The following is a 26248-nucleotide window of genomic DNA, read 5'->3' as shown; positions in this document are numbered from 1 at the left end:
ATCCATTTGGGACACTTGGCTCTTAGCTCTGTTCTGTAAAAGCTGCCACACTGAGGCCATGGGCTGCCCCTCTCCTCGTCTGGCTGTGAGTGTCACTCTACCTGTCCAGAGAGGATATACTGTAAGAGCAACTGCTTCCCGATGTGTGTATTTTTGTGACGGATTTTAAACCAGTTCGACAGTTCCCATATTCATGTAAATGCCTTGATTGTTCTAGATATTGTAAAGTACCAGTGCTGGTTACATGTTCAGAAAAAAAATAACGAACGAGAACGGACCCAGAGCATCTAGAAATTCATTCATTCTGCTGTTCAAAAATTAAGCACCTATTGTGTTGCAGACTGCTTGACAGCTAGCTAAGAATATTATACAGAGACTATGGGCACAGCCACCTGTCCCCAAGCATTTGCAATCTAGTAGAACCGAAACTTGCATCAATAATTACACAGTAGGTGTGTTAGGCACCATATGCTGGGTAGAGAGTTATGAGAACACAAGTAAGGACCAGCTGAAGGTAGGACAGGGAGATGTGGCTTCTTGAAGGAATGGACTCTACGGCTAAGTCATAAAGGACTGTACAAATGTTGTTAGGAGGAGGAAAGTGAGATGGTGGTTCTAGAAAGAAGAAAATCATGTGTGCCAAGCTCGGATGCCTGACAACATGACTTGTTTGAGGAGCTGCATGTCGTTAAGCATGGCAACACAGAGTGCTTTGGGAGAAATGATGAGAGATGGGCAGAAACAATTTTTGAATAAAAAGCTAAATGTTTTCCCCAGGATTATAGAGGCAAACATCTTCAGTTTGAATAAAAATAGATTCTGTGTTTCTGACTTTTTTTTCAAAAGACTTTTTTAATGTTTCCAATGTTTTTGATTTATAAATCAGCACAATGTAAAATAATTTCATTTTTCTTACAGTTTCTGAGGAAGACAAAGGCTTTGGACCAATTTTTGAAGAGCAACCAATTAATACCATTTATCCAGAGGAATCACCAGAAGGAAAAGTGTCACTAAACTGTAGGGCACGTGCCAGCCCTTTCCCAGTTTACAAGTAATGTACTTCACTTCTCATTCAGAATGGAGTGGCAAACTAGGAGTTACAGATCAGCATCTATGACTCTGCCGAAAGAGAGAGCTATAGTATAAGGCTTTCTACAAAGTCCAGGGGAATTAACAAAAATGTTGGCAGACAAGTTATTTTTAAGAAGTTGTTTAATGCCTGAATAGTAATTTTCTTAAATATATGCAAATAATTTACTTACTATTTTCTGCAAAGATAATGCCAGTGTCATTTGACATCAGTTTTAAAACTGTGTAATGGAGATCATGCTAAGCATGCAAAAGGTTATATGGAGATCATGCACATTTGAAGATAAAATGTTCTTTGTATTGGCCTAGATAACTTACACCTACAGATGATGGGTAATATTTCTGTATTAACTACATTTAAAGTGCTTGCATAAATAATTCTAGAAAGCAACACTTTTTTTTTCAATCATCTCAGATCTGTATTCAGACAACACAGCAAATTTCTTAATGTCTGTACCTATTGGACAATCTATAGAAACCATTTTCTCTGTTTTTATGGGGTACGCATTGATGATGTCAAAAATAACTTTTAAAAAAGTAACAATGGGCTTGCCTGCTTCAGATGGTTCAAAAAAAAAAATACATGAACAGTTTCTAGCCTGATACAAAACCTAAGATTGAAAAAGTAAACAGGTGCCCATGGATTTGAATTTCACCAATGAAATGGCTCCAGGAAGACAAAGCGAGTGATTGATGGAGAAATTGGGACTCTAGTATATTAATGTCACCTCCCTTAATTGAAGGTTGTCATTAAACAAGGTTGATTTTCATACTAGATTTTTTTTCTAGATATAAAAATGACTTTCTATTGTTATAAAAAGTTGTTATCAAAGAGAGTGCCCCTTTCCCCCATTTAATTCTAATCGAACTCATTTTCTCTTGCCTCTGGCTATAATTACAAAATTATTCTGAAAATAAAATATGAATTTAGAAACCACATCACTATCCCTTTGAAATTATTTTTATTGTTTCAATTTCATGCATGGGAGTGCAATATAAGTAGACATTTTATAAATTATAAATTATACATGTGTTTTGAATATATGTGATGGGCTAGACTTATTTCTACCCTTAAGCCATACGTAATGGGTTTTATGGACATGGAATAGTGTAACCACTAGGGGCTGTAGAGGAGACCTAATCCAAGCACATAATTTTACAGGGCCGAAAGCTGAGCCCTGAATAAATAAACTGACTTTCTTCAGAGTGAGTAAATCATAGACCCAGGGCTGAAACACAGGTTTTATGACTTTCAGAGATACATGTAATTTTCAGTATGTATCTTCCTAGGTAGGTTGATAGCATCTCAAAAGCTATTTCCGCGAAGCTTACTCTGTGATGTTCTGTCCTTGACATTCATACCTGGAACCTTAGCAGATCAGCCTCCAGGCTGGAAAGGAGGCAGCAAAACGGAAGAGTTGTAACAGATAGTGTTCTGGAAACATGGGCTTCTTGTGACCCCCCCCCCCACCCCACCGGGCAGAGGCAGTAAGGAGTAAGGAGCAAAGCTTTGAATAACCACAATTTTGTACACATGGATGAACAACTGCCTATTTCCCACTCCCTCCAGTCCCTTTATGTGTTCTTACCAAAATTTAAAAAATAAAAATAAGAAGCAAAACTTCTCTTGGTAAATGCGTCCCTGGCTCCCTTTCACAGGCTGGGCAGCACAGAAGTTGCCAGGGCGAGTGTGGCCTGACTGTCCACACCGCAATGTGGAGAGCCAGCGGGGGGAAGTCGATGTGTAATTTTGCTTTGAAGGCTGTCTGCTGTTGACAGCAAAGTAAAAGGAAAAATAGCTAAGCGTTCAATTTGTCTGATGGAAAAGAACACTTGAAATTTTAAAAGTTTACTTAATATTCGGGGCAGGCCTTACGAACGTTGGTAATCATGCAATTTGTCATTCACATAGTAGTTTTATATTTGTGGCACGTTTGGTGATAATTTGGTATTCAATGAAACATCCTCAAAGGTACAACAGGGAACTTTACCTTTCAATTATCAGCTTTAAGGCTTTTGTTATGTTTCCTTTTCCCTCCAAATAAAAAACACCTCAATAAAATTGCATATAACGCTGTTGGAAAGGGATTCCGACAGTGTCCTGGTGTTTCTGAAAATTAAATAGACCGATGAACTTACCCAAACATGGCAAAACTGAATCATTATATGACATCAAAAGCAGAATCAGATCCCCTGGGAGGAAGTTAAGGCAATAAACAAAAATTTGGAGTCAACTTTTTTTTGGGGGGGGGGGGAACAAAACATAGTACCTGGAACTGCTCAACAGGGAAACCAATTGCCTTGGCAAATACTAAGCAATTTGACATTGGATGGTTCAAGCAGGGACAATAATGCCATCAACTGGGGGAGGGGGAGAATTTTTGGGGATTGGAATTTGGTAGTTTTTCAAAATGCAAAGCAAGGTTTTCTGTGTTTGCTCTGAAATCACCTCCTAGATTGTAAAAATGAAACTAAAAATGTTCCAAATATTTTATTTATTAGGAGAGATTCCAAAATATCTTTTTGGAAAGATTCTGACCCTAATCAGAAATGTGCCAGGCAATTAGCACTGAGGCCACAGCCCCTACTTAACCCTAGCTCTTATCTTATAACACTGTGAGAGACACTGAGCCTTAAGGGAGATCCCTGATACAGAACGATTATAAAATTATGCAGGTGAGAAGCTTAATTGAAAACTGCTTTCCACATGCATTCTTATCATCTCAGCGACAACGTTGGATTCTTGTTTCTAGTCAATTTATTTATAGCACAATCCCCCAAAATATATTTGCAATATTACATTTGTGGCATGGAAACCAAAACTCAATTGACTGTTAATCATTTTCAAATTGTGTGATTGACCTCTATGGTCAGATTATGATATTTACTGTGAAAACCCTGATTTCAGTTAGTTTGTTTTATTGAAAATTACTTTGATATTAAAATCAAATATTGATATATCATTTTATATTTTATTTCCGTTAGAGGAATTCTTTTCATATTTTAAATGCCATACCTAGGTATGCATGAGTTGAGTGAGTGCATAGATGGATATCATTTATAAACCATGTATATCCGCTAAGAGACCAATTTATCTAGAAAATTCAATAAAATATTTGTCCTTTGGGATGTTTCATGGAAAAAGTGGGAATATTTCATGCACTTGAACATTTACCTTTCTGTGCCTGAGCTAAATTATAAATCATGAGCCCAGAATATGCAATTATAGGGTGTGAAGAAATACCACACTGAGTCATCTATTTAATTGTCTGAATTCACAATGAGCTGTCCCCATATTATTTTAGAATGGTATTAGATGAGACAAAGGTCACAGTGACCTTTGAATGACATTTACTTCTTTTTCTCATAGATGGAGAATGAATAATGGGGATATTGATCTGACAAATGATCGGTACAGTATGGTAGGAGGAAACCTTGTTATCAACAACCCTGACAAACAGAAAGATGCTGGAGTATACTATTGTTTAGCATCAAATAACTACGGGATGGTCAGAAGCACTGAAGCCACCCTGAGCTTTGGATGTAAGTAATTGTAACTTTAAAACGCACAAGTGTGTTTAGGTGGAGTAAAACTTAGAAGTTATCATACGAGTTCAGCAGGAAAAGAAATAGGGAAGAAAGGAAAGTGAAAAAAATTCTCCATAAATGGGCCTTATGTGATTAGTGGGCCTTAACTGTGTGGAGAAGAAAAAATTGCAGGAGAGCAAAGCATCATGAGAGGTATTATAAATGCACTTGAAATAGTGAATGGTAACATTAAAAAATAAACTAAGGCCTTGTCCTGAGAGATCTTGAATAAGTTTCTAAAAATTAACATCAGTGGAAATGTATTCTCAATGGGGGTGATATCACACCAGAGGGAGTGAAAGTTGGTTCTTGCGGGGAAGAAACCATCTTGGATATTATAGCAGAATGGTTTGTGACTCTCCAAAACTCAGCGCTACCAGACAAAGTCTCATTCCTTAGTATTTAACTTCTTTTACTGGGAAAAAATTAAATTATGTTCAATTAAATCACTTATTTTAAGTTTAAATTAAATAAAATTTCTCCTGTTGGGTGCAATAATGAAAAATATTTTGAGAGACACTGTACTAAAGTAAAAGTTAAAGGTTGTTCTGCAGGAATATGGTGCATTGGGAGAGGAGTTGGACTAGATGTTCTGCAGTATGTCAGCATTTGAATCTTTTGCAAAATTAATTATAGGATTAAAATGATGTTTTAGAGGACCCATGTGGTAGTGACTACTAGGAGGCAGTGAAACAGGGTCATGAAGTGCAGTCAGATCAAATGGGTGTGATCACAGTTGCACTGTATGTAATAAACAATCCTCAAAGAAATAATGGACTGATTGGATTGCTCTGAAAATAAAGACGACCTTAACTAAATATATATTTTTAAAAGGAAGTCTAGTCAAAGGGTAGAAATATTCTATTCTCCTTAAAAATGGGATGGGAGCAAATAAAACCAATTTAAAGGGTGGTTGGAAGCAGATAAATGGTTGCTTCACATGCAGAGGTTATGATAACATAAGTTATCCATGTTGAAATGTCAACTAAGTATCTGAGGATAGGAATGGCATCCAAGTGAAGTATCAGGACTAGAAGTGTAGATGTCAAGGGTTCACTGGATAAAGGTAACAATTAGGATGATGACTTTTCAGAAATCTAAATATATTGAGAGAAATAACAATTAGATTGTATAGTTTGAGTACTGATGACAGATAAGGAATAGGAGATGAGGCAGGATGGAAACAGGATGAGCCCCAGTGAAACAAAGGAAGAGTCAAATAGTAGAGTATCAAGGAATCAAACAAAATGTGAGTTCCAAACACACAGGAAATGAGAATTGAGGAAAACCCAGAACTTGAAAAGAACCAAGAGATCGGTGACCTTCACGCTCTTCAACTAGGATCCTGTCTTTCACCCTGATTCCTTCTCCACTTTGGAACCCTCCCTCAGGAAGGGAAATAGACCTTTCACATTAGCCCATTTCTCTAAGTTATTCCTCTTTACTTGCTTTCTTTGGTAGATCCCCGGTTTTGTGTGTGCCCCTTGTATTTTCAGATATCCTTATTGAGATTCTCCCTCAATGTGAAGCAGAGGTTTAGGCTATCTGTAATCTTCAGGGCTGTCAGAAGGGTTGTGTAGGCTGCTACCAGCATCCACAGGCTCCAAAGCACCCTTCTGTAGTGTGTGTAAATCTCCTGTAGTGTGTGAAAATCTTCTGTAGCGTGTGTAAACCTTCTGTAGTATGTGAAAAATGGGGAATTGACTTTGGTAGGCTTCGTCACACCACCTGAGAAGACTCAGATCCACAGTGAATTAGCAGCTGGAAGGTGAACTTCAATGACTGTCTCTATTGACCAGACAGTGAATGTTTCCTCTTTGTTTTCACAATTAGATCTTGATCCTTTCCCACCTGAGGAACGTCCTGAGGTCAGAGTGAAAGAAGGAAAAGGAATGGTGCTACTCTGTGACCCTCCGTATCATTTTCCAGGTAATGTACTTCCTCTGTGCCTGTGAGCCTCTATGGAATGAAATGGGCAAGTTTTTATTTTCTTAACAGTGATGGTACATTTACAATAAATTAGACTCAGTATTTGTGTAACCTTATAATGTATCATGCACCAGTGGCTGGTTTCCTTGTCTCTTTAATCACTTGACCCTAATTCCAAAAATGTATGATCATTTCAGTTTATAAACAGTATATATGTTGGATTATGTTCCCATTAATATTTCTGCTACACTGGAGAAAATATGATAGATTTTCTACAAATGATTCCTGAAATAGAAAGGTACTGAGGAGTGATATATAATCAATCATGCTATTAACAATTTAACATCTACAATATACTCTGAACTGTAATTAAACACAAGAAAGTGATAAAGATGTAATAAATATTAATCTCATTAGTAGCACCAATCTGCAAGAATAATCATCTAGTTTAGAAAGGGGATAAATTAAGTGTCATCTGGTACAAGATTCAACCTTTGAATCTGTGTTTTCAGTAATTTGTTATGGCTAAAATAAAAGCTGCCAAAGTGCTAATTGAAAGATGAACAGTTTGTATATAGTCAACAGTTTTCACTTGTTTTATTTATCAAATATCTCTTGAAATAATAAATAAATATCACTTTTTCACACTGTTTTATATTCTTATATTCTAATAGTATGCCATCAATTTGACTTTAAATATTTCCATAGAGAATGAGTCATAATAGGCAGTTATAAATAATTTTGTATGGAATATATTAATCTGGTATATATACTCTATTTTCAATTATACAAAAACTGATTCTTTACATATCAAATACTAGTAATTATCCTTCTAATAACTATAAGAAAGACATAATTGATAAATACAGGATTAATATAGATTCAAAATGTTGCTACAACCTTTCAATGAGAGAATAGTTATTTCTTTGAAGAATTGCCAAAACTATGAAAAAAGAATTTCCCCATCTTTATAGCATTTCCGGCAAAGTAAATGATCATAAATAACCAATGACTGTATTTGGCCATATTCAACACTGAATGGATGGGCTTCATTCAGTCACTTATTCACTCAACAAATCTCTTGTGAGTACTAATTACGTATCAGGCATTGTTTATTCCACAGGAATACCTCAGTGGGCAAGACAGGAAAAGCTACCCACTCTCAGGGACCTTCTACTGGGAAAGACAGATGTAGATAAGAAAAAAAGTTCAAAGTTAGAGCATGATAAATATTAATAGATAAGCTCTAGGGAGAAAATATTATGCAGGGAAGCATGGAGAAGAGGTGTTGAGGGGATGGCTGAGTTTTTATAAGGACATCACTGAGAAGGTAACTGAATAAAGGCCTAAAGGAAATGAAGCTAACATCGCAGATATGTGAGGGCAGGACTTGCCAGGCATATGCCACAGCAAGAGCAAAGGCCTGAAAGGGGGAAGAACAAGTGAGCCAGGGTGGCCGAAATAGAGGGATTGAGATAGTGGGTAGTAAGAAATGAAATCAGAGAGACTCAAGAGCCATATCACACAGAACCTTCTAATTCATAGTAATTGCATCAGCTTTTAGTTTGAGATTTGTATTGCAGGGCTTTGAGCAGATAAGTTACATGACATTGTTTAAGTTATAGAAAAATGAGCCTGGCTACTGTTTTAAAAAAGACTGAAGGGAAGGTAAAGGTGAGACCAGACCGGTTAAGGGGCATTGCAATAATAGAGACAACAGGTGATGGAGCAGGGTGGTGGCAGTGCAGGTAGGAAGAAGTGGTTAAAACGAAAGATATATTTTGAAGGAAGAGCCAAGAGGACTGGCTGGTAGGCTTTATGTAAGGTATAAGAGAAACGCAGGAATCAAGGCTGGCATCAAAGTTTGGGGCATGAGCTCTTGAGAGAATGGAGTGAGTCTCCATTACCTGGAACAGCAGGCGTGGACATGTTAAGTGTGAGACGCTTATTAAACTTCCAAAAGGAGCCGTCGAAAGCTGGCAGTTGTATGAATGTGGTGCCCAATGTGGTGCAACATTTGAGCTGGAAATAGCAGTTTGTGATTCATCATTACATAAATTGTTTTTGAGGCCATCGGGCTGCACGTGATTACCTAAAGAATTAGTATAGATAGGAAGGGGGAGGAAGAGGTCCGTGGAACAGGCTTTGAGGTTTTTCTGAGATGAGTCTTATTTTAGTCTCTGTGGCATCTTAACTGCTGTGCTGAGTGAAGAATGTCATGGACAAAAACAGGATTCAAATATTTAAGCCAAATGAGTTAATTACCTCTTCATCCTGAAAAAGATACGTACATTTACATGCGTGGGAAGGGGGTGAGGATGAGTGGGTGAAGGGGGTGGAATACCTAATAACAGACATAGGTGTGAATTTTTAAATGAATAAGAGAGTAAGAATGCTCTTGGAAAAATAACTCTGGCATGTTGAATACTATCTTAAAAGAAGCCCAATAGGATAAAAGGTCAGCAGACAGGAATGGGAGAGCACAGTAGAGACTACCTGGGCCCACAGTATAACTTGGCAAACATTTCTTTCTAAGTAAATTTAATGTATAATTTACTATGGGTATCAAAACACTAATTAGAAGCTATTAGCTATTTTATTGGCATAGGTAAATTATATTCTATTGAGGTAAAAAAAAAAAAAGCACAAACATCTTCTAGAAAGTTTGCAAATTATTCATCCAGGGAACCCTAAAGTATTTCAGATGTATTTCAAGGAGAAATATACATTATTTAGCAAGGTTAGATAAGTGATGTGTTATAAAATAATACAATGAAACTAGCCAAATGTGCAGTAGTTGCCCCAAACAAATTTTTCCTGTAACATGGCCCATACTCTTTTGAGGCAAAGGGAAGAAATCTCAGGCATCAATCAATAAAAGCAACATTTCTGAAACAGGTGCTGAAACTTACTTTTCCTAAAAAAATAACTTTATAATTTATTATTGAAGCCAACAGTGCTATGAATAAAACAGGTGTTGGCTTTTTCGGAGATGATTAATGTTACCATCTGCGTGGGGCAGGGGAAGACATAAAAATATAATCCATCGAGTCCCTGTGAGAACTCGGTCAGAACTTAGCTCTTGAATGCCAAAAATAAGCCTTATTCTTAAACTGGAGAGGCAGGGCGCTACACAGCAATCCTGGAGCAGCTTGGGCAGTCGTGGGGTGGAGAGGGAGGTTAGAAAGCCACCTCTGACTCCCTATTGCTGTGTGGCCTTGGGAAGTCAACTGACCTAGCTAAACCTCAGTGTCTCTGTCTGAAAATGCCAGTAGCAGTTCCTACCTTTGCTTTAATGAGAAATGATGGCTTCTAATGTATTGCAATTATGATTTTGTCCAGGTGAGTGGTTTATCAGTAGGCTAAATTTTACTAGATAAATTTACATTTATTTATGTTACAAGTCCCACAAGGGCAAAAACCACATCTGTCTTGTTTAGCAGCACATAGAAGGTCCTCAGTATGTATTTTTAAAAATTTATTGATTTGAGAGGGAGAGGATGGGGGGTGGGAGAAAGAGAGAGGGAGAGAGAGACAGAGACATTGATTTGTTGTTCCACTTATTTATACATTCACTAATTGATTCTTGTATGCGCCCGGACCAGGGATCGAATCTGAAACCTAGGTACATGGGGACGAAGCTCTAACCAACTGAGTTACCTGGCTGGGGTTGGTCCTCAACATGTATTAAATAAGTAAAGTGGAGAACCCACACTGGTCTTTATATCAGCCAAACCAATCGCTCTATAGTCCAAGATTTGTGTTTGTGCAAACACAATAATTTCACAATATTCATCACAATAATTTCACTGACCTAGCTTTTGTCCCATAAAAGTTCAAATATTAAAACATTATTTCATTCCTCTTCACATATTTCTTATGAGTGGAACACAAAACAAAGTCATAAAACTTTAGAGAAACTGAATAATTCATTAAATAGCCTAACCAAAGCTACAGTTAGCCTAGAATTAAAAAGCAAGTCTCCATATTCACATAACTATGGAGTACCCACACTATTCCAAATGTATTTTGTGTGTGATATCTTGAAAACATTGTAACGTTAAATTATTTTTTTCTGTAAGGAAATCTATATTTTCCCTGACTTATTTCTTGGAATTTAATTGCAACCAGAAATCATGGCAAAATATTGAGTTATATTTTTAACTGAGAATAGAAAAAAAGTATTTCACAAATCAGACATTTACAGTATGTTTTACAATTTACTATATATATCATTTTGGAGCAAAAATTACATGGCATTATTTCTTGCCCAATTTCAAGAACCCAGCAAGTTAAGCTGTTCCCTAAGTTTCTTCCTATCTGGATTTTTCTGTGTTTTTTACCTGACCTTAAGTCAGCTTAAGGATAACTGTTAAAATGATAGAATTATTCACAGATATAAATGTCTAAAAACATATATGTTAATGATAACTCTAAATTGGAGAGTTATGACGGTTTAATATTCTTTCTCTTTTAACTTTCTCTGAATTTTCTATTTACTTTGATAACACAAGCATACTGCTTCTACTATTAAAAAGCTAAGATCTAAAACGAGGATAATGTAATTGTCTTCATTTACTTCCCCAATATTGTAAATTGCTGGAGAAAATTATGTAGCTAATCTAAATGGAATACCCTGGATTACTATTCCCCAGAAATTCTTGTATTTTTTCATAGTCAGCTCTCTTTCACACTCCCTTTGGCAGCTTCTCTAGTCACCTTGAACTCCCTAAAGCAAAAGGGTGGTGTTCCATATTTATTTTATTTTTCAAAGATATTGGCCTTCCACCATCTCATATCTAAACTCTGATTTAACTTAGCATAAGAGATCCCCCTTATAATCTTCCTAGTGGCAGTTGTCTTCACATGGTAATAATGTTTTAAAGGAAATCAACTTGTGTGACTGAGAAGTATGCAATGCCCATAGTTCCCTCTTGGGCATTACCACTCTGCATGATACCTCTGGGGTCATTCTCAAAGCAGGGAGGGGAGATAGGAAGAGAAAGCTGCATGAAAAACAGCAAATTAATGAGGAAATCCAACCTTTTGGTCACACCAGCCAGTATGTTCAGCCAAAGGAATTTCCTGTGGTTAAGAGTTACAATATGATCTGCTTCCTAATATTTAAGAAAAGTAGTAACATACATTCCTCCGTTCCTGTGGTTTTTACTTTTAACAGTGGCCAGAACAGGTTATATAAACTCATTTCTAAATCTATAATTTAAAATAGGAGCACCAAAACAAAAAAGATATAAAGCCACAGTATGGTTAGTAATATTGATTTTATTTTTAAAATGCAGTAGGGAAGTGGGTCATGAGCTTTGAATTATCAGATCTTGATTCAAAAATCCCAGTTCTATTTAACAGTCATGAAATTCTAAGCAAAGCATTTAATCTCTGAGTTTCATTTAGTCCATCAATGGAATAGAAGAATATTAGTAGTCTAAAAATAATTGATATATATATACGTATATATATATAATGCTTAGCAACATGTTTATATTCACTCAACCTATAGTAGCTTTTAGAAAATTTGCGGTTTGTCTTGGCCTACTTCCAACATATGCTCTACAATAGCCTAGATTAGATTATGCACTGGATTATTACTAAAAAACAAAGTGTTTGCTTTTGTAGAAGAGCTTAATATTTAGTAGACAATATTTTTTTTCTAGATGATCTTAGCTACCGCTGGCTTCTAAATGAATTTCCTGTGTTTATCACAATGGATAAACGAAGATTTGTGTCTCAGACAAATGGCAATCTCTACATCGCGAATGTTGAGGCATCAGACAAAGGCAATTATTCCTGCTTCGTATCCAGTCCTTCTATTACGAAGAGTGTATTCAGCAAATTTATCCCACTCATTCCCCTACCTGAACGTAAGTATTTTATTTGTTATATTCTGTGTTGGCAAGGTTGTCTGCTTCTGGGAGATTTACAGCAATGAAAAGAAATATCCAGTGGGGAGATGAGCTGGTGGCTCAGTCAAGGCAAACAGAGGATGAACACTTTGAACGGACTGGCCCTTCCTTAGCTTTTCCAGTAGAGGTGATTTACATCGTGCAAGTGCCCTAGGGTGGCACAGGTCAGACTGGTTGCCTCTAGTTCAAGGAATACAAAGGACTGATTCATTAGCCAAATACCAGTATATTAATTACAAGGGAATTGCTGACATCTGCTTATTTTCATGGTCATTCCCACTTCATAGGAAATTTAGGAATGAGAACAAATAAGTAGATTAAAAACTAAATTATTACGGAGTGAGGAAGAAAGGCAGTTGGATTAATTTGATATATATATATATATATATTTTAAATGTATCTTTATTGATTTCAGAGAGAGGAAAGAAGAGGGAGAGAGAGAGATAGAAACATCAATGATGAGAGAATCATTGATCTAGCCCACAACCCGGGCATGTGCTCTGACTGGGAATTGAACCCCAATCACCTGGATCCTAGGTCAATGCTCAACCACTGAGCCATGCCCGGCCGGGCTAATCTGATATTTTTAAGAAACTATTTACATGATGCCTATTGATATACGAATTGTCTTTCTAATGTAAATAATTAGCACATGTATGACTACTGTGGCTCCATATGCTATAGCCACTGCCGTATTCAGCTTCCCTTTTCCCAGGTTCCTATTACGCTACCTTCCTTTCCTTAGTGTACCACCTCTTGAGGAAATCAGGTCACAGTGTATTTGCTTACTTGACATTGTTCTGATCTCAGGCAACACTACCACTGAGTTCAAGCTCTTGAGAAAATACGGGTTTCCTTGTTGACAGGTTTAGGTTTGTTTTCTGCCTCTACCCTTAAGTTGGGTATGACAATGGGGAAAATCTCAGCATATCACTGTGATTCCATTTTTATTACTCTCCTCAGGCCAGGGTCAAGTGGTCGATTAGTATTCAATAAACACCTTTTGACTTTAATGGCTCTTTTTCTCTCCCCCATTTTAGTAGTGGCGACGTAAGAAATGCCCAAACCTGTAGAGAATTTTTATGAGTTTATTTGAGTCAAACTGAGGACATATGCTGGGGAGCAAGATCTCACATGCTCCAGAAAATAAAAGTTTTGAAGTTTTTTTGTTTTTATGCATTTGAGATTAAGGAGGGAATATAAAGAAGATTCCATGACCGAGGAAGGAAGGCAAAAGGGATTGGATTACAGAATAAAGAGATCATGTGCTTTCTTAAGGGTGGTTAAGTCTCCCAGGGGTATTAGTTCTGACATTTCAAAGCTGTGTTACCCTACATGCACAAGAACAACGGACAGGCCTGGCTTAAAAACCTCTCACTAAAGAAGGTATAGGCCTGGGGTGTGACTGTCCACCATGACCTGCCCATTTAGAAATTTATGATCGGATCACTCTGTTAGGTTGCTTTCCATAGAACCCCTCTTTTTCCTTCCATAGTAGATCCTCTCACCCACTACTTTCAAGTTAGAAAGACCCATGATATAAAAACTTCTCTAATGTTCTTTCTTACTCTCCCCCAGAAATTCAGAGAGTCTATTGATTTCTTACTTTCTAACTTGGTAGAAGTGGTTCTCCTCCTCCTGTTTAAGCTAATTCCTCCAACTGTCCTGATCCATTTCACATTTAATTTATTTAGGGCCTTCACTACATCAGTCCCTCCCTTTCTTTTCTGAATCTTCAAACTCTCTTCCATTAGTTTCCCTCTGGGTGCTCTGTTGTATTCTGTGTGAACAATCTTGAGTAATCAAAACAACTTCCAATTTGCTAATCCAAGAGAAGCCTTTTCAGTCTGATTCTGTATGAACTTTTACACTTGGTCTCCTCAGCATCTCTTAAACTCTCCCTTCTTTGCCTAATTTCCCCAGCTCCTTCAGCTCTTTCTTCATCTCCCACTTCCCTCCCTGACAAATTCTCCACAGTGTCCTTCACCAGATCACCCTCTTTCTTGTATTTCTCTCTAATCTTTTTCTAGATATCCGCACCTATATACACCTTTCAACTGTAGCTCTATGAAGATGGCTCCCAATTCGCATTTCCAAAACTTTCCCCTGTGTTACATAGTATTTCATTCTACCTACCTCCTGGACTTTTCACACAGGAGATTCCCAAAGATATTCAGCTCAAAATGTTCCAAACACACCTATTATCTTCCCTCTAAACTCTTCTGGTGCTCTTATCTCATTTAGCAATCTCATATTTCTTCTACTTCAGGGTGGCATTTTTTAATCAACTCCTTTCCACCCCTCATCTTCAAGACAGTGAATTCAGTGGTTCTCAATGACTATGTAAGCACTTGGGAAGTTTAAGGAAAATGTGGAACCCAGAGATGCTGACTCAGCAGGCCTGGGAGGTGACCCAGGAATCTGAAGGTTCAATGAGCACCCCATGTGATTCTGATGCATTGGATATTTAGTCTACACCTTGAGAATACATCGATCCAAAGGGAAGTCCTCTTGATTCTGCCCCTAAAACACAACTTGGATCTCTTCTTCTCTTTCTGTTCCTGCTGTGATTGCCCTAGGTCAGGTGCTCATCTGTTTTTCTGAATTTATGAATCAATCTTCCTTAGATCCCTGACTCTATTCTGTATTTCTCTTCTCCATGCTCCATTTTTTAAAACTGCCAATGAGGTCTTCTACCTAAACCAAAGGTAATATTCCTATTACTTCTCTTACCAAAACCCATTGAGGAAATTAGTTTCCAAATATTTAATATCACAGTTACAAGCCCTCTAGCTTGCAGGTTTAAATTCACCTTTAACTACATATATTTCAACATTTATATTGCTAGACTTCCTTTTTTCATTTCCTCCACAGGCCTGGAACTTTGTCATAATTTGCTGTTTCTTCAGCCTGGGCTAGTCCAATTCAAATGCCTTACCAGAAATTTCCATAGCTACTTTCTTCCGATAATCTTCCTTAGTTGCTACATTTTTAGATCATTTATTTTTATTTCAGCTTATGTTTCAGGTCACTGTGTACCTCTTTGTGTCCTTAGCATTATGTAGCATAAAGTATACACTCACAAGTGATCCTAAATAATGTATTTAGCCTTTCTGAGCCTATTTCTTCCCCTTTGAGGGAATAGGACATCCTTTAGGACTGAAATGTTACATAAATTAAATAAAGTACCTATAGTGATGAGCACAGTGATGTCTGAATAGACACTTTCTTTCCCTCTTTTCAACTATTTCCCCTTTGCCTTATTCTCCATGGATAATTCTCTCTCCCCTTTTTTCTCATTTCTTCTTTCCTTTCTTCTTTTTCCCTTCTCATTTTCTTTCTTCTTTCCTTTCCTTCCTAAGGCCCATGTAGCACCTGGCACAATATTTTACACATATATTTGATGCTCCCTAAAGACTTCTTGAATGTTTTTTTAGTGAGTTGAATCAGATTGATTCACACAGCTGTCAGAATGAGCCAATATGATTGAAAATGCTTGGTAAAATTTGTACTATATACATAATATGCATAAAAAATAAATCTATACATTGTGACATGATCAGATATTTTTCAAGACCTGTACAGAGAAAAGCCATCTATATTGAATCAATTCTAATACTACAAAAAATCACATTGTTAATAAAAAACTATTCTGCTTATTAATGCATTGATATTTTTGTTTTCCTTAATATTAGGGACAACAAAACCATATCCTGCTGATATTGTAGTTCAGTTCAAGGACATATATGCATTAATGGGACAAAATGTCACCTTAGAGTGTTTTGCACTTGGCAAGTAAGTATATACATGTTTCATGAACATATATAAAAATACATTAATTTTTGCACTGTTTTTGGAAATAAATGATGTAAATGTTTAGCTATAGACATAAATATAAGATTGCCTCATATGCACTGTGGACACTTAGCTCTAGTATCTCCTATTTAAAGTCCTGTTCCTGATATCCGGTGGCGAAAGGTCCTGGAACCCATGCCCAGCACTGCCGAGATCAGTACTTCTGGGGCTGTCCTGAAGATCTTCAATATTCAGTTAGAAGATGAAGGCACCTATGAATGTGAGGCCGAGAACATTAGAGGAAAGGACCGACACCAGGCAAGAATTTATGTTCAAGGTAGATATATGGTTTTAATTCTTTATGAATTTCATTAACAGTCTTTTATAGCCATTTTTATACTTGAAAAACTAGTATATAGTGATTAATAATTTAACAACGGTGATATCTATTCCATTATGGAAAAACATGAAATATTTGTCTTACATCTAATTAAGTCACACATATGAGTTACATGGATCTGTGATCAACCATTATCATTCCCCTGTAAACCCTCTCAGCTCACTCTTGTCTCTACTTTGTCTTCCTACCTTTGCAAAGGCTAACCCTGGAAAAATCTAGCTCTGTGCTTCTCAGTGCCTGAACCCAGAAACTTGAATATGACTTGGGATAACTACTACCATGCTGATTAATTCATTGTAAATTATTCATCACTAACTTTAAGTGAATCCTGTGCGTTACCTGGCAATTACACTGTATTTCCCCAGGTCCACTTACTCTACCACTCTCTCAGGTGAATGTTTCATGCCTTCATGATTTCCTTCAAACTTATAACACCTCCTCTGCCAAGCTTACTCTCACCTGGTACCTTGGCTTCTTATTTTACAGAGAAAATGGAAGTAATTTAATTAGAACTTCCACCTTCTGCCACCCCCATCTACCCAATACCTTTGCCTCTACCCATGTCTCTTATTACTATAAATTCAGTTGCTATCCGAGGGCAACACCTCCATTTGTGTACTAGATTCTACCCCTCTAACTTATTTAAGGTTATTGCCCCACAAATCCCCCCTCCTTATACAGTAACTAGTTTTTTCCCTTCAGTAGTTTATTCCTATCAGCATATAGTGGCTCTTATTTCTTCCTTCTTTAAAATCATTTTAACTCTGGCTTATGCTTCATGTTTTTTCTTATTTTCTTCCCTAAAAGAGTAATAAAAATCTTGACAGATTTGTCTATACTCTCTAAAAATGGTGTCTCCAATTTTTTCTCTTAAATACACTCTGATTTGACTTTTATTCCCACCTCTCCACTGAATCCTTTGTTTTTGTGATCACCAGTGACATCCATGTTGCTGAAGCTGACGGTCAGTTTGGTTGTATCTTCCCTGATCTAACAACAGCAGTTGCCACAGGCCACCCCTCCCTCTTCCATGATTCCCTTTCTGGCCTTCCATCTGGAACCCGCACCGTGTGACTGTCCTCACACACCACTCTCATTCTCCCCCTAACTCCATGCCCTTCTAACTTTGGAACAATCGGGGTTTAGTCTTTGAAGCTCTTTTTTACTTCAGTCACAAAACTCTAACACGGACATATTCTCTGCCCTCCAGACTTGTGTTTCTAATTCTCTAACAGGACTCACTTGATATATACCAAGTATACATGGGTGGCCTCCTGAGGGGGAAAATTCTGCTTAGAACCTTTACATTTTAAAATATAGCTGCACTCTCTGTCTGGTTTCTAGAGCTTATAATCAGTTCTAATTCAACATATTAAGAAATCTACGCTCCAGGTTTTCAGCAGAGTAGATTTCTTACCTGTCTAATATGTAAATCCTCAGAAGAATCCAGGTGACAGAGCAGATAATTATAGGAGGTAATTTAAGGGAACTGCTATTTCTCCTTTACTAATGAGGCATGCAAAGTTTTATCTTTTGGTCTAATTAAACAAGCAGAAGGCTACATAATTAAACCATATATAGGATGTATCAAGCTGAGTCAATTATTTATTCTTCTCATTTTATTTTTTAATGTGACATCTCTGTGTCATCTGTGGGAGGCCAAGGCAGGAATGGTGCTGATATTCCTGTTTTATGTATTAATAAGATTACATACAAAATAAAATCTCTCTCAATTAATATAACATATTACCAGTATTTATTTGAAAATAATCTTCATATGTTACAGACATAATATAATGATAAGTGAAAAAATATACTGAATTAATTATATGTACTATAAAAATATAAATGTATACATATATACACATAATGTTTCTGGAGTTTGGTGAGATAATAAAAATGTGTTATGCCCTGCCCTAGCCAAGTGGCTCAGTTGATTGGAGCACTGTCCCATACAGCAAAAGGTTGCAGATTTGATTTCTGGTCAGGGCACAAACATAAGTTGCTGGTTCGATCCCCTCTAGGGACATATACAGGAGGCAACCAATATCGATGTTTTGCTCTCTTACTACTCCTCCCTTCCTCTCTCTCTAAAAATCAATGGAGCTCAGCCAGATTGGCTCAGTGGTTGAGCGTCAACCTATGAACCAGGAGGTCATGGGTTCAATTCCCTGTCTGTGCACATGCCTGGGTTGTGGGCTCAATCCCCAGTAGGGAGCGTGCAGGAGGCAGCCAATTAATGATTCTCTCTCTTTGATGTCTCTCTCTCTCTCTCCCTCTCTTTTCCTCTTTCTGAAATAAATAAAAACATATTTTTTTAAAAATAGATGAAATGATATCCTCAGGTATGGATTAAAAAAATGTTTTATGTCTTTTGTTATTTATACACATTAAATACTTTATAAAATATATGTTTATTAACTTGGTCATAAAATGAATATGATCAAAGTTATTTTCAAAGAAAATTGAATAAAATATTATCCTCTATTTAGGATTCTCTCCTATCTACTTCATTATTTTTAAATTTTTTAATTTTTTTAATATATCTTTATTGATTTCAGAGAGAGGAAAGGAGAGAGAGAGAGACAGACAGAAACATCAATGATGAGAGAGTCATTGGGGATGGAGCCCGCAACCTGGGCATGTGCCGACAGGGAATCGAACCCCTATCCCCTGGATCCTAGGTCGACTCTCAACCGCTGAGCCATGCCTGGCTGGGCTACTTCTTTATTTTATATTAATTTATTTACTTATACCTATTTGGACTACTTAACTCAAATAACTTAAATACTCAAAAAGATTATCAGGTTGTTTATTTGTTTGCTACCTAGAAATATTGTTTTATTTGGGGAAATTGCTAGCATTCTTTTAAGCTCTCAGTAGATCAGATCAGCTGATGAGGCTGAGATCAATTTCTCTCAAGCATGGATTTCACCCTTTATAGCTACTGTGTGTAGTTTCTAATATCTAAAGGGCATTTAAATGACCAAGTCATGTTCCAGTGGCTACTAGGCAAAGTTACCTCAAAAGAAAGATAGTGTATACCTGAAAGAGTGTGAAAAACAAAAAAATGACTCTTTATCCCAAAAGGGAAGAGACGGTGTCATAATCAATTAAGATATAATTCTTTAGAACTTTGTCATTTTGAAAGATTTGTGTTATAAATATAAATTACTGCTATGCATGCATTAGCTTTCTAAAATAACATGGTTCATATGTAGAAAAATAATTATATTAATTGAATTACAGTTAACTCATGCTATACTAATATATGATAAAATTTACCTGCAGACCTATGGGAATTCACTTTCAAGGGCTCTCACACTGATTTTATAGCACACACAATAGCTGATGTAATAAAGGTCAACTAAAGGTAGTGTTTGTACTCAAGATCATGATGAATATTGAGAATTACATTTGACATTTACAATGTTCTTTATTTTTTAGCATTTCCCGAATGGGTAGAACATATCAATGACACAGAGGTGGATATAGGCAGTGATCTCTATTGGCCTTGTGTGGCCACAGGAAAGCCCATCCCTACTATCCGGTGGCTGAAAAATGGGTACACGGTATGTACGTTCAGCTGCCTTGTGGTTCTTGAGCCCATGTTCAGTCCCCATTTCTAGTGGTCCTGGGATAAATATAGCAGAAGAGTCAATAGAGTAAGAAAATGTGGGCCCTGAAATAAAAGTTTCTTTTACAAAGGGAAATAAGAAAGTGAACATAAATTGTCTTCTCTCAGCTTGAACAACTTTCTGCATTCGTATATCTACCTTCTCTTTCTCTCTCCTTATATTTTCCTTTGTTCCACTTTTACCCCTCTTTTTACTAACCCATCTCCACTACCTGGTAGTGTTCTCTTTTTCTTGCCACTGTTTTCCTGACCCCAAAGAAAGAGAGGTAAGAGCAAAAGTCCTACCTTTGGCCCGGGGACACGTAGCAGCAGCGGGGTCCTTCTCTACCTTCCCTCTGTCATCTCCCAGCCGGGCCCAGAGGGGAAAAGGTGGACTCTCAGCTCTGTGGGGTGACTAAACCAGAGCCACTGGCCATGGTAAGTGGGTTTTACTTTCCCACGAACATCCCACTTCATTTGGCTTAGTTAACAGTGGGCAGAATAATGTATTTAAATGAAATGACAACCAAGCCCATACCTAAATGAAAGCTTTTCTGTCGAAGTTTATTGAGGGAATGTGTTTTCCTTTGTGTTCTTTGCAGTATCATAAAGGAGAATTGAGACTGTATGATGTGACTTTTGAAAATGCTGGCATGTACCAGTGCATAGCTGAAAATACATATGGAGCCATTTACGCAAATGCAGAGTTGAAGATCTTAGGTCAGTATCATTTCTGGTTTCTGTTAACATTCAGCAAAAAAGCAACACATTAAAAAAATGATCATAGGGTATGTATAGATCATATTTGATTTTATGCTATGTTCTAGAATTGTTAGTTAAAAACTTTTAAAATGTGGTTTAAACTAGAATATTATTGGCTTTTTCTTCCTTTTATTAAGGAATAGTAAATACATTTAAGGCAACGTGGAGTGCAATAGTTTAAAAAATTTTTTTAAATGGTAAAGAAAACTTTATGCATGCCAATTTTTTACAAATCTTGTTCACTCCTACATTTGGGCAGCTAAAGAGTTGCCTGAAAATCCCATACTGAAGGTGAGTGCTCTCACAAGGCATATGGCCAGCCTCAGAGGAGTGTGCAGCACTTGCTAGCTGTACCAGGCCCTGGGCCTCATGCCCTGCAATTGCTGTGTAGAACCCTCAGGACACTCTTCAAGCTCCTTACCCCATGCTGACTTCCACTTTCATATTGCCTTCTTACTTCTCCATGAAAGTTGAAACCCTTTGAAATAGAATATTCCAACTTCCCATCCTTCACTCAAAACTATCTAAACCTTACTACACTTGCCCTTTTATCTCTTCATCCACACGAAGGTATGTCTGTCTTCTGCTGGCCAAAAATAATTCCCCTACCTGTGCCCTCTATTCATTCCTTTTTATTTACCCTGATTTAATTCTTGCTACACCAAGGGAAATACTTTAAAACATTGCTATTGCTACAAATTTAGTACACTAAAAGAATATGAAAGGAAATTAGATAACTGTAAGAAAGTATTAAAAATAAACCATCTTTAAAAAAAAATGAAGTTTTCTTAATTTTTACTTTCCCTGCCACTTATTATAATGTTGAGGATCATATTCCATTTTCCTCCCAAAATCAAAATTCCTTGATAATATATTTAATCTAGTTTACTTGGGTATCAAGCAAATGTTCCAGCTTAGGCTTCATATGTTACTACTTTGGTATGGAGCACAAAATATATATATATATATATATATATAGACTCTTTGGGAAGGTATGAAATGAGTTTGAATTTTTTTACAAATATAAACTTTATAATTTCTGTTAAAATTTCTTGTTTATCATAATGTATTACCAAAGAATATGAATATTCAACAGTTCAGGCTGAACATCTCTCTATATTCAAGTCTTAAGTCTTTCAATCATGTAATGACTATTAATGTAGTAATTAAGCAAACTGAACATTTTCAGCCTGAGAGCAATGCTCCTGGGCATTTTTATATTAGTCTTCATCTGTATTTGTTTATTACCTTTAGGAGTGTCCTTAGTTGTCTAAATTCATTTATTCATCCACCAAATATTGGTTGAGCACTCTATATCAGATACTATTTTTAATAGGCCCAGTAAAGAATGAAAAAGAAAAAAAGCATGTCTTCCTAGTTGGGTGAGAATTGTTCTTTCATTCCTTCCCACTATTAAAATATATGGCAACATATTCTAGATTCTTTCCCTGGAAATTCAAATATTAGATGAGTATGAAGTTATTTAAATAACCATGCCAAATCAATTATTTCATTAAAATTGAACCTATTCAAGAAAGTTGGTCATCTTCTAGATAAATTTTGACTTTTGAATATAATTCTATTCAACTTTGTCTCATATTTCACAAGCAATATGTCACCCACAATGTTTATTGAGCCTATACAAAATATGACACACGAGGTATGTAACACCAGTTGGCTGGTTACTTTTTTATCTGTCAGTTATCAAAACACAGACAAAAACAGCAATGAGATAAACTAAATCTTTGCTGTAAAAAGCAGCCAGAACAGTAGCAACACCTGGGAGCTTGTTGGAAGTGCCAAATGTCAAGCCTACCCCAGACCTACTGAATCTATATTTTGTCAGTGTATTCAGATAATTTTGATGCACAGACAAAATTTGAGAATTACAGGCCTAGAGGATGAAGAGTCAAAACCTGAATAAAGATATACTTAGGCCTGGCTCTGGCCCTGGCCAGGCAGCTCAAGTGGTTAGAGCATCACCCCAATATACCAAATACACCAACGTTTCAGGTTCAGTCCCCAGTCAGGAATCAACCAATGAATGCATAAATAAATGAACAACAAATCTTTCTCTCTCTCTCTCTCCCTCTCTTTCTCTCTCTCTGTCTGTCTCTCTCTCTCAAATCAATCAATCAATAAATTAAAAAAAAAAAAAGTTATAGTTGGGCCCCAAAAAGCCTCCAGAAAGGACACAGTTACACATGATTGGAATGTGTGGGAATCAATGGATGGAATCAACCCTGATTCTGCTAATAGACAAGGAGATTGAGAAATGAGCTAGATGTGGGGACCCTAAGGAAAGTTAGAGCATTCCATCAATGGAGTAACTTTTTATGAGACTCTATATCCTGTTTTCATAATTATTTTTCTGTACAATGAGGTAGTTAAGGAATAACTACCCATGAACTATGCCCTCCTCAATTAATTGGGCCATTATTCCTCAGAAGGCAGGGCTCTCTCTGTTCATTTTGGCATCTCATAGTATCTGTACACAGTTGGTGTTCAATAAATGTTTGTTTAATGAGAGAGGAGTCATGTTACTTAATGAAAAAAAGCATGTTTTCAAATCACAAGGAACTAGATTCTAATATGAATTGTACCTGATACTTACTGTCTGTGACACCTTTGGCAAATTATATAATTTTAATAGATATCACTTCTCTCATTTGTAAAGTAGGGACAGTTCATTTACAGTGTATTGATTATGACTATAGGTATACAGTAAGGATGGTGCTCAATTTCCTCCAGCCTTTTACTTACACCTTGCTGACCGGTCAAGAGTATACATGTGTTTCCGTGCCCCACCATTACTGACGAGTCATGAGATAACTTGTGCCTGCACTTACATTAATTTAAGTAATTTTAAACACCTTGCTGACCAAAGTAGCTGGCCGCCTGGGCTAGTTCTAGCTTGAAATAGCCAGTGAGCAAGGTGTACTTCTCTTGTACAATCAGTCAAAATAATTGAATTAGATGTTACCTTCAAGGTAAATATGTATACATAGTGTTTGATTGTAACTAAATCTTATTATAATCCAGAAATCACCAAGAATTATACATTTAAAATTGGTGGATTTTATAAGTTAAATATAACTCCATAAAGTTATTTAAAAAAAGAAAACCATATTAGTATTAGGTATAAATGTATTTTGGTCATAGCTGATAATATTAGGTGAAATTGATCTTTAGTAACTAAAAAGAAATAAAAGATGTATAGAAGACTTTTTTTTTTCTTTTCAACAAAAGAGAAAAATAATACTTTTTAATTTTCATTATTATTTTTTAGCTTTGGCTCCAACTTTTGAAATGAATCCTATGAAAAAGAAGATCCTGGCTGCTAAAGGTGGAAGGGTTGTAATCGAATGCAAGCCTAAAGCTGCACCGAAACCAAAATTTTCATGGAGTAAAGGGACAGAGTGGCTTGTCAATGGCAGCAGGTCAGTGCAGAAACTACACATACAACTGGAATTCCCTAAGTGGGAAAGTTTATTTTACAGAGGACTTGCTTTCATATTAATGATGTAAATGTTATTTGTTCTAATTTTTCTTTACAGAAGATATTCTAGTTCTAAGATGAACAGAAGCACTTACCCCACAATGTCAGTATCTATTATAATCAGGATTTAATTTTTAGGCTTCTATAATTTATAAGAAGTTTAGAGCACTGAAATGCAGATTCTTGGAAACTGCCCAAGGCCACAGAAATAATGAACAATAAGAAATAAAATAGAATCCCTTTAACTTATTTTTCCCCTAATAAGGGCATCTAATTCCATTCACATTTTATTTAATTTCATGCCATTAGCTTATTAAATATTTCAGTAAGAAAATAAAAAGATGGCTTCAAGGTACAAATCACCTCTTCCCTTCTTCTTAAGTGAATAGAAGCGTCTCGTCTTCCTAACAAGTAGGTCATCTACCAATGTTTTGGTGTCTTGGGCATGAAACGAAAAACGTGTGACCTACATAAATTATTTATTATATAAGAGCCACACTGAATGCTTTCTAGGTTTCCTAGAAGAAGGTATGGTTATATTGAGTACTAAAGACTGGAGAGGAGAAAGTCATATTTGGAAATAGCAGGAAGGAGATGTGAAGTTGGGGAGCAGTAAATATTCCAGGCAGTGAGAGTAGCATGTGCAAAAGCCCTGAAGCAGAGAGTGAAGCATGTGTAAAGAATGCAGGAACTGAGATCAGTTTGGCTTGTATTTAGAGGAAAATTGAGGAGAGTTTTAAGAGATGAGCCATAGTAAGCCAGATCATCAACAACAATGTTTTCTATGCTGAGGGGCTGAGGCTTCCTCAATGAGTAATGGAAACCTGACTAAAGGCTTAAGTAAGGAAGGAAAAAAGGTTTTGCCTTTTGAAAGAGTATTCTGGCCAAGTGTATAAGATAGATCTACTTCACAATAATTCAATAAAGTAGGTAAGATGAGCGTTATCATCTCTACATGGATGTATCTAAAGCCTGGAATGGTTAAAGTGACCTTCTAGAAATACATGGATAATCTCCAAACTGAAAACCTTAAACTCATGTCATGTCCTATGAATGAACACATGCTAACACAGCTCTCTTATCAGGATGGTCACAAGAATGGCTGTGCGTGGGACAGAGGTGGGATGGGAGGGACAGGTTGTGCAGGGACAGCAGCTGCTTCCCTGAACATGTTAACTTTTACAGTTAATATGTCTCACTACGCATTATTAAGAATTTAATGAAATGATACTAGAAGAATCAATGTTAAAGGAAGAACCAATTTGTTCAGTTTGCTGCTGAAACATTAACCCTTAATAAAAATATTTTTTCCTTCAATTCTAATGAGGACCAATATTACAGGCCTCTCCAAACAAGGATTTCTCTGAACCAAACATTTCATGGACTTGTTTTTTTAAAATATCAATATGTTCAAAAAAAGAAGTCTACTTCCTAAAATTTCACTATTTTAGCCCTGCCATAATATTTCCAAAGTCTTTGAATCAATTTATATTACTTTTTGAAGAAAGGATCTATAAATCCAACTTTGTTCACCACTTTTATCCATTAATATCTAGGTTATTTCAGTACCTCTTTATAATTGATATAGTATTTGATGTAAACATGAGTTTGAATGTTATAAAACAGTGTGTATAAAGAAAAGGTAAACT

General features: G+C 36.5%; 1 protein-coding gene across 4 annotated transcripts in view; it reads left to right on the top strand.

Annotated features, from left to right (window-relative positions):
• The window catches only part of CNTN1 (contactin 1), a 266848-nt gene that overhangs the window by 147418 nt on the left and 93182 nt on the right, over positions 1-26248 (top strand). For all 4 annotated transcript variants that reach the window (XM_081131031.1, XM_081131032.1, XM_081131033.1 and 1 more), the window contains 9 exons: positions 919-1051; positions 4460-4632; positions 6511-6606; positions 12279-12485; positions 16223-16322; positions 16478-16659; positions 20170-20294; positions 20941-21058; positions 24390-24540. In XM_081131031.1, coding sequence (XP_080987157.1) covers positions 919-1051; positions 4460-4632; positions 6511-6606; positions 12279-12485; positions 16223-16322; positions 16478-16659; positions 20170-20294; positions 20941-21058; positions 24390-24540 — 1285 coding nt within the window. The remainder of the gene's footprint in view (positions 1-918; positions 1052-4459; positions 4633-6510; positions 6607-12278; positions 12486-16222; positions 16323-16477; positions 16660-20169; positions 20295-20940; positions 21059-24389; positions 24541-26248) is intronic.

The sequence above is a fragment of the Miniopterus schreibersii genome, assembly GCF_964146895.1.
Source record: "Miniopterus schreibersii genome assembly, chromosome: 2".
NCBI lineage: Eukaryota > Metazoa > Chordata > Mammalia > Chiroptera > Miniopteridae > Miniopterus > Miniopterus schreibersii.
The sequence above is the reverse complement of the archived record's forward strand: the minus strand, read 5'-3'. Positions and strand labels throughout refer to the sequence as shown.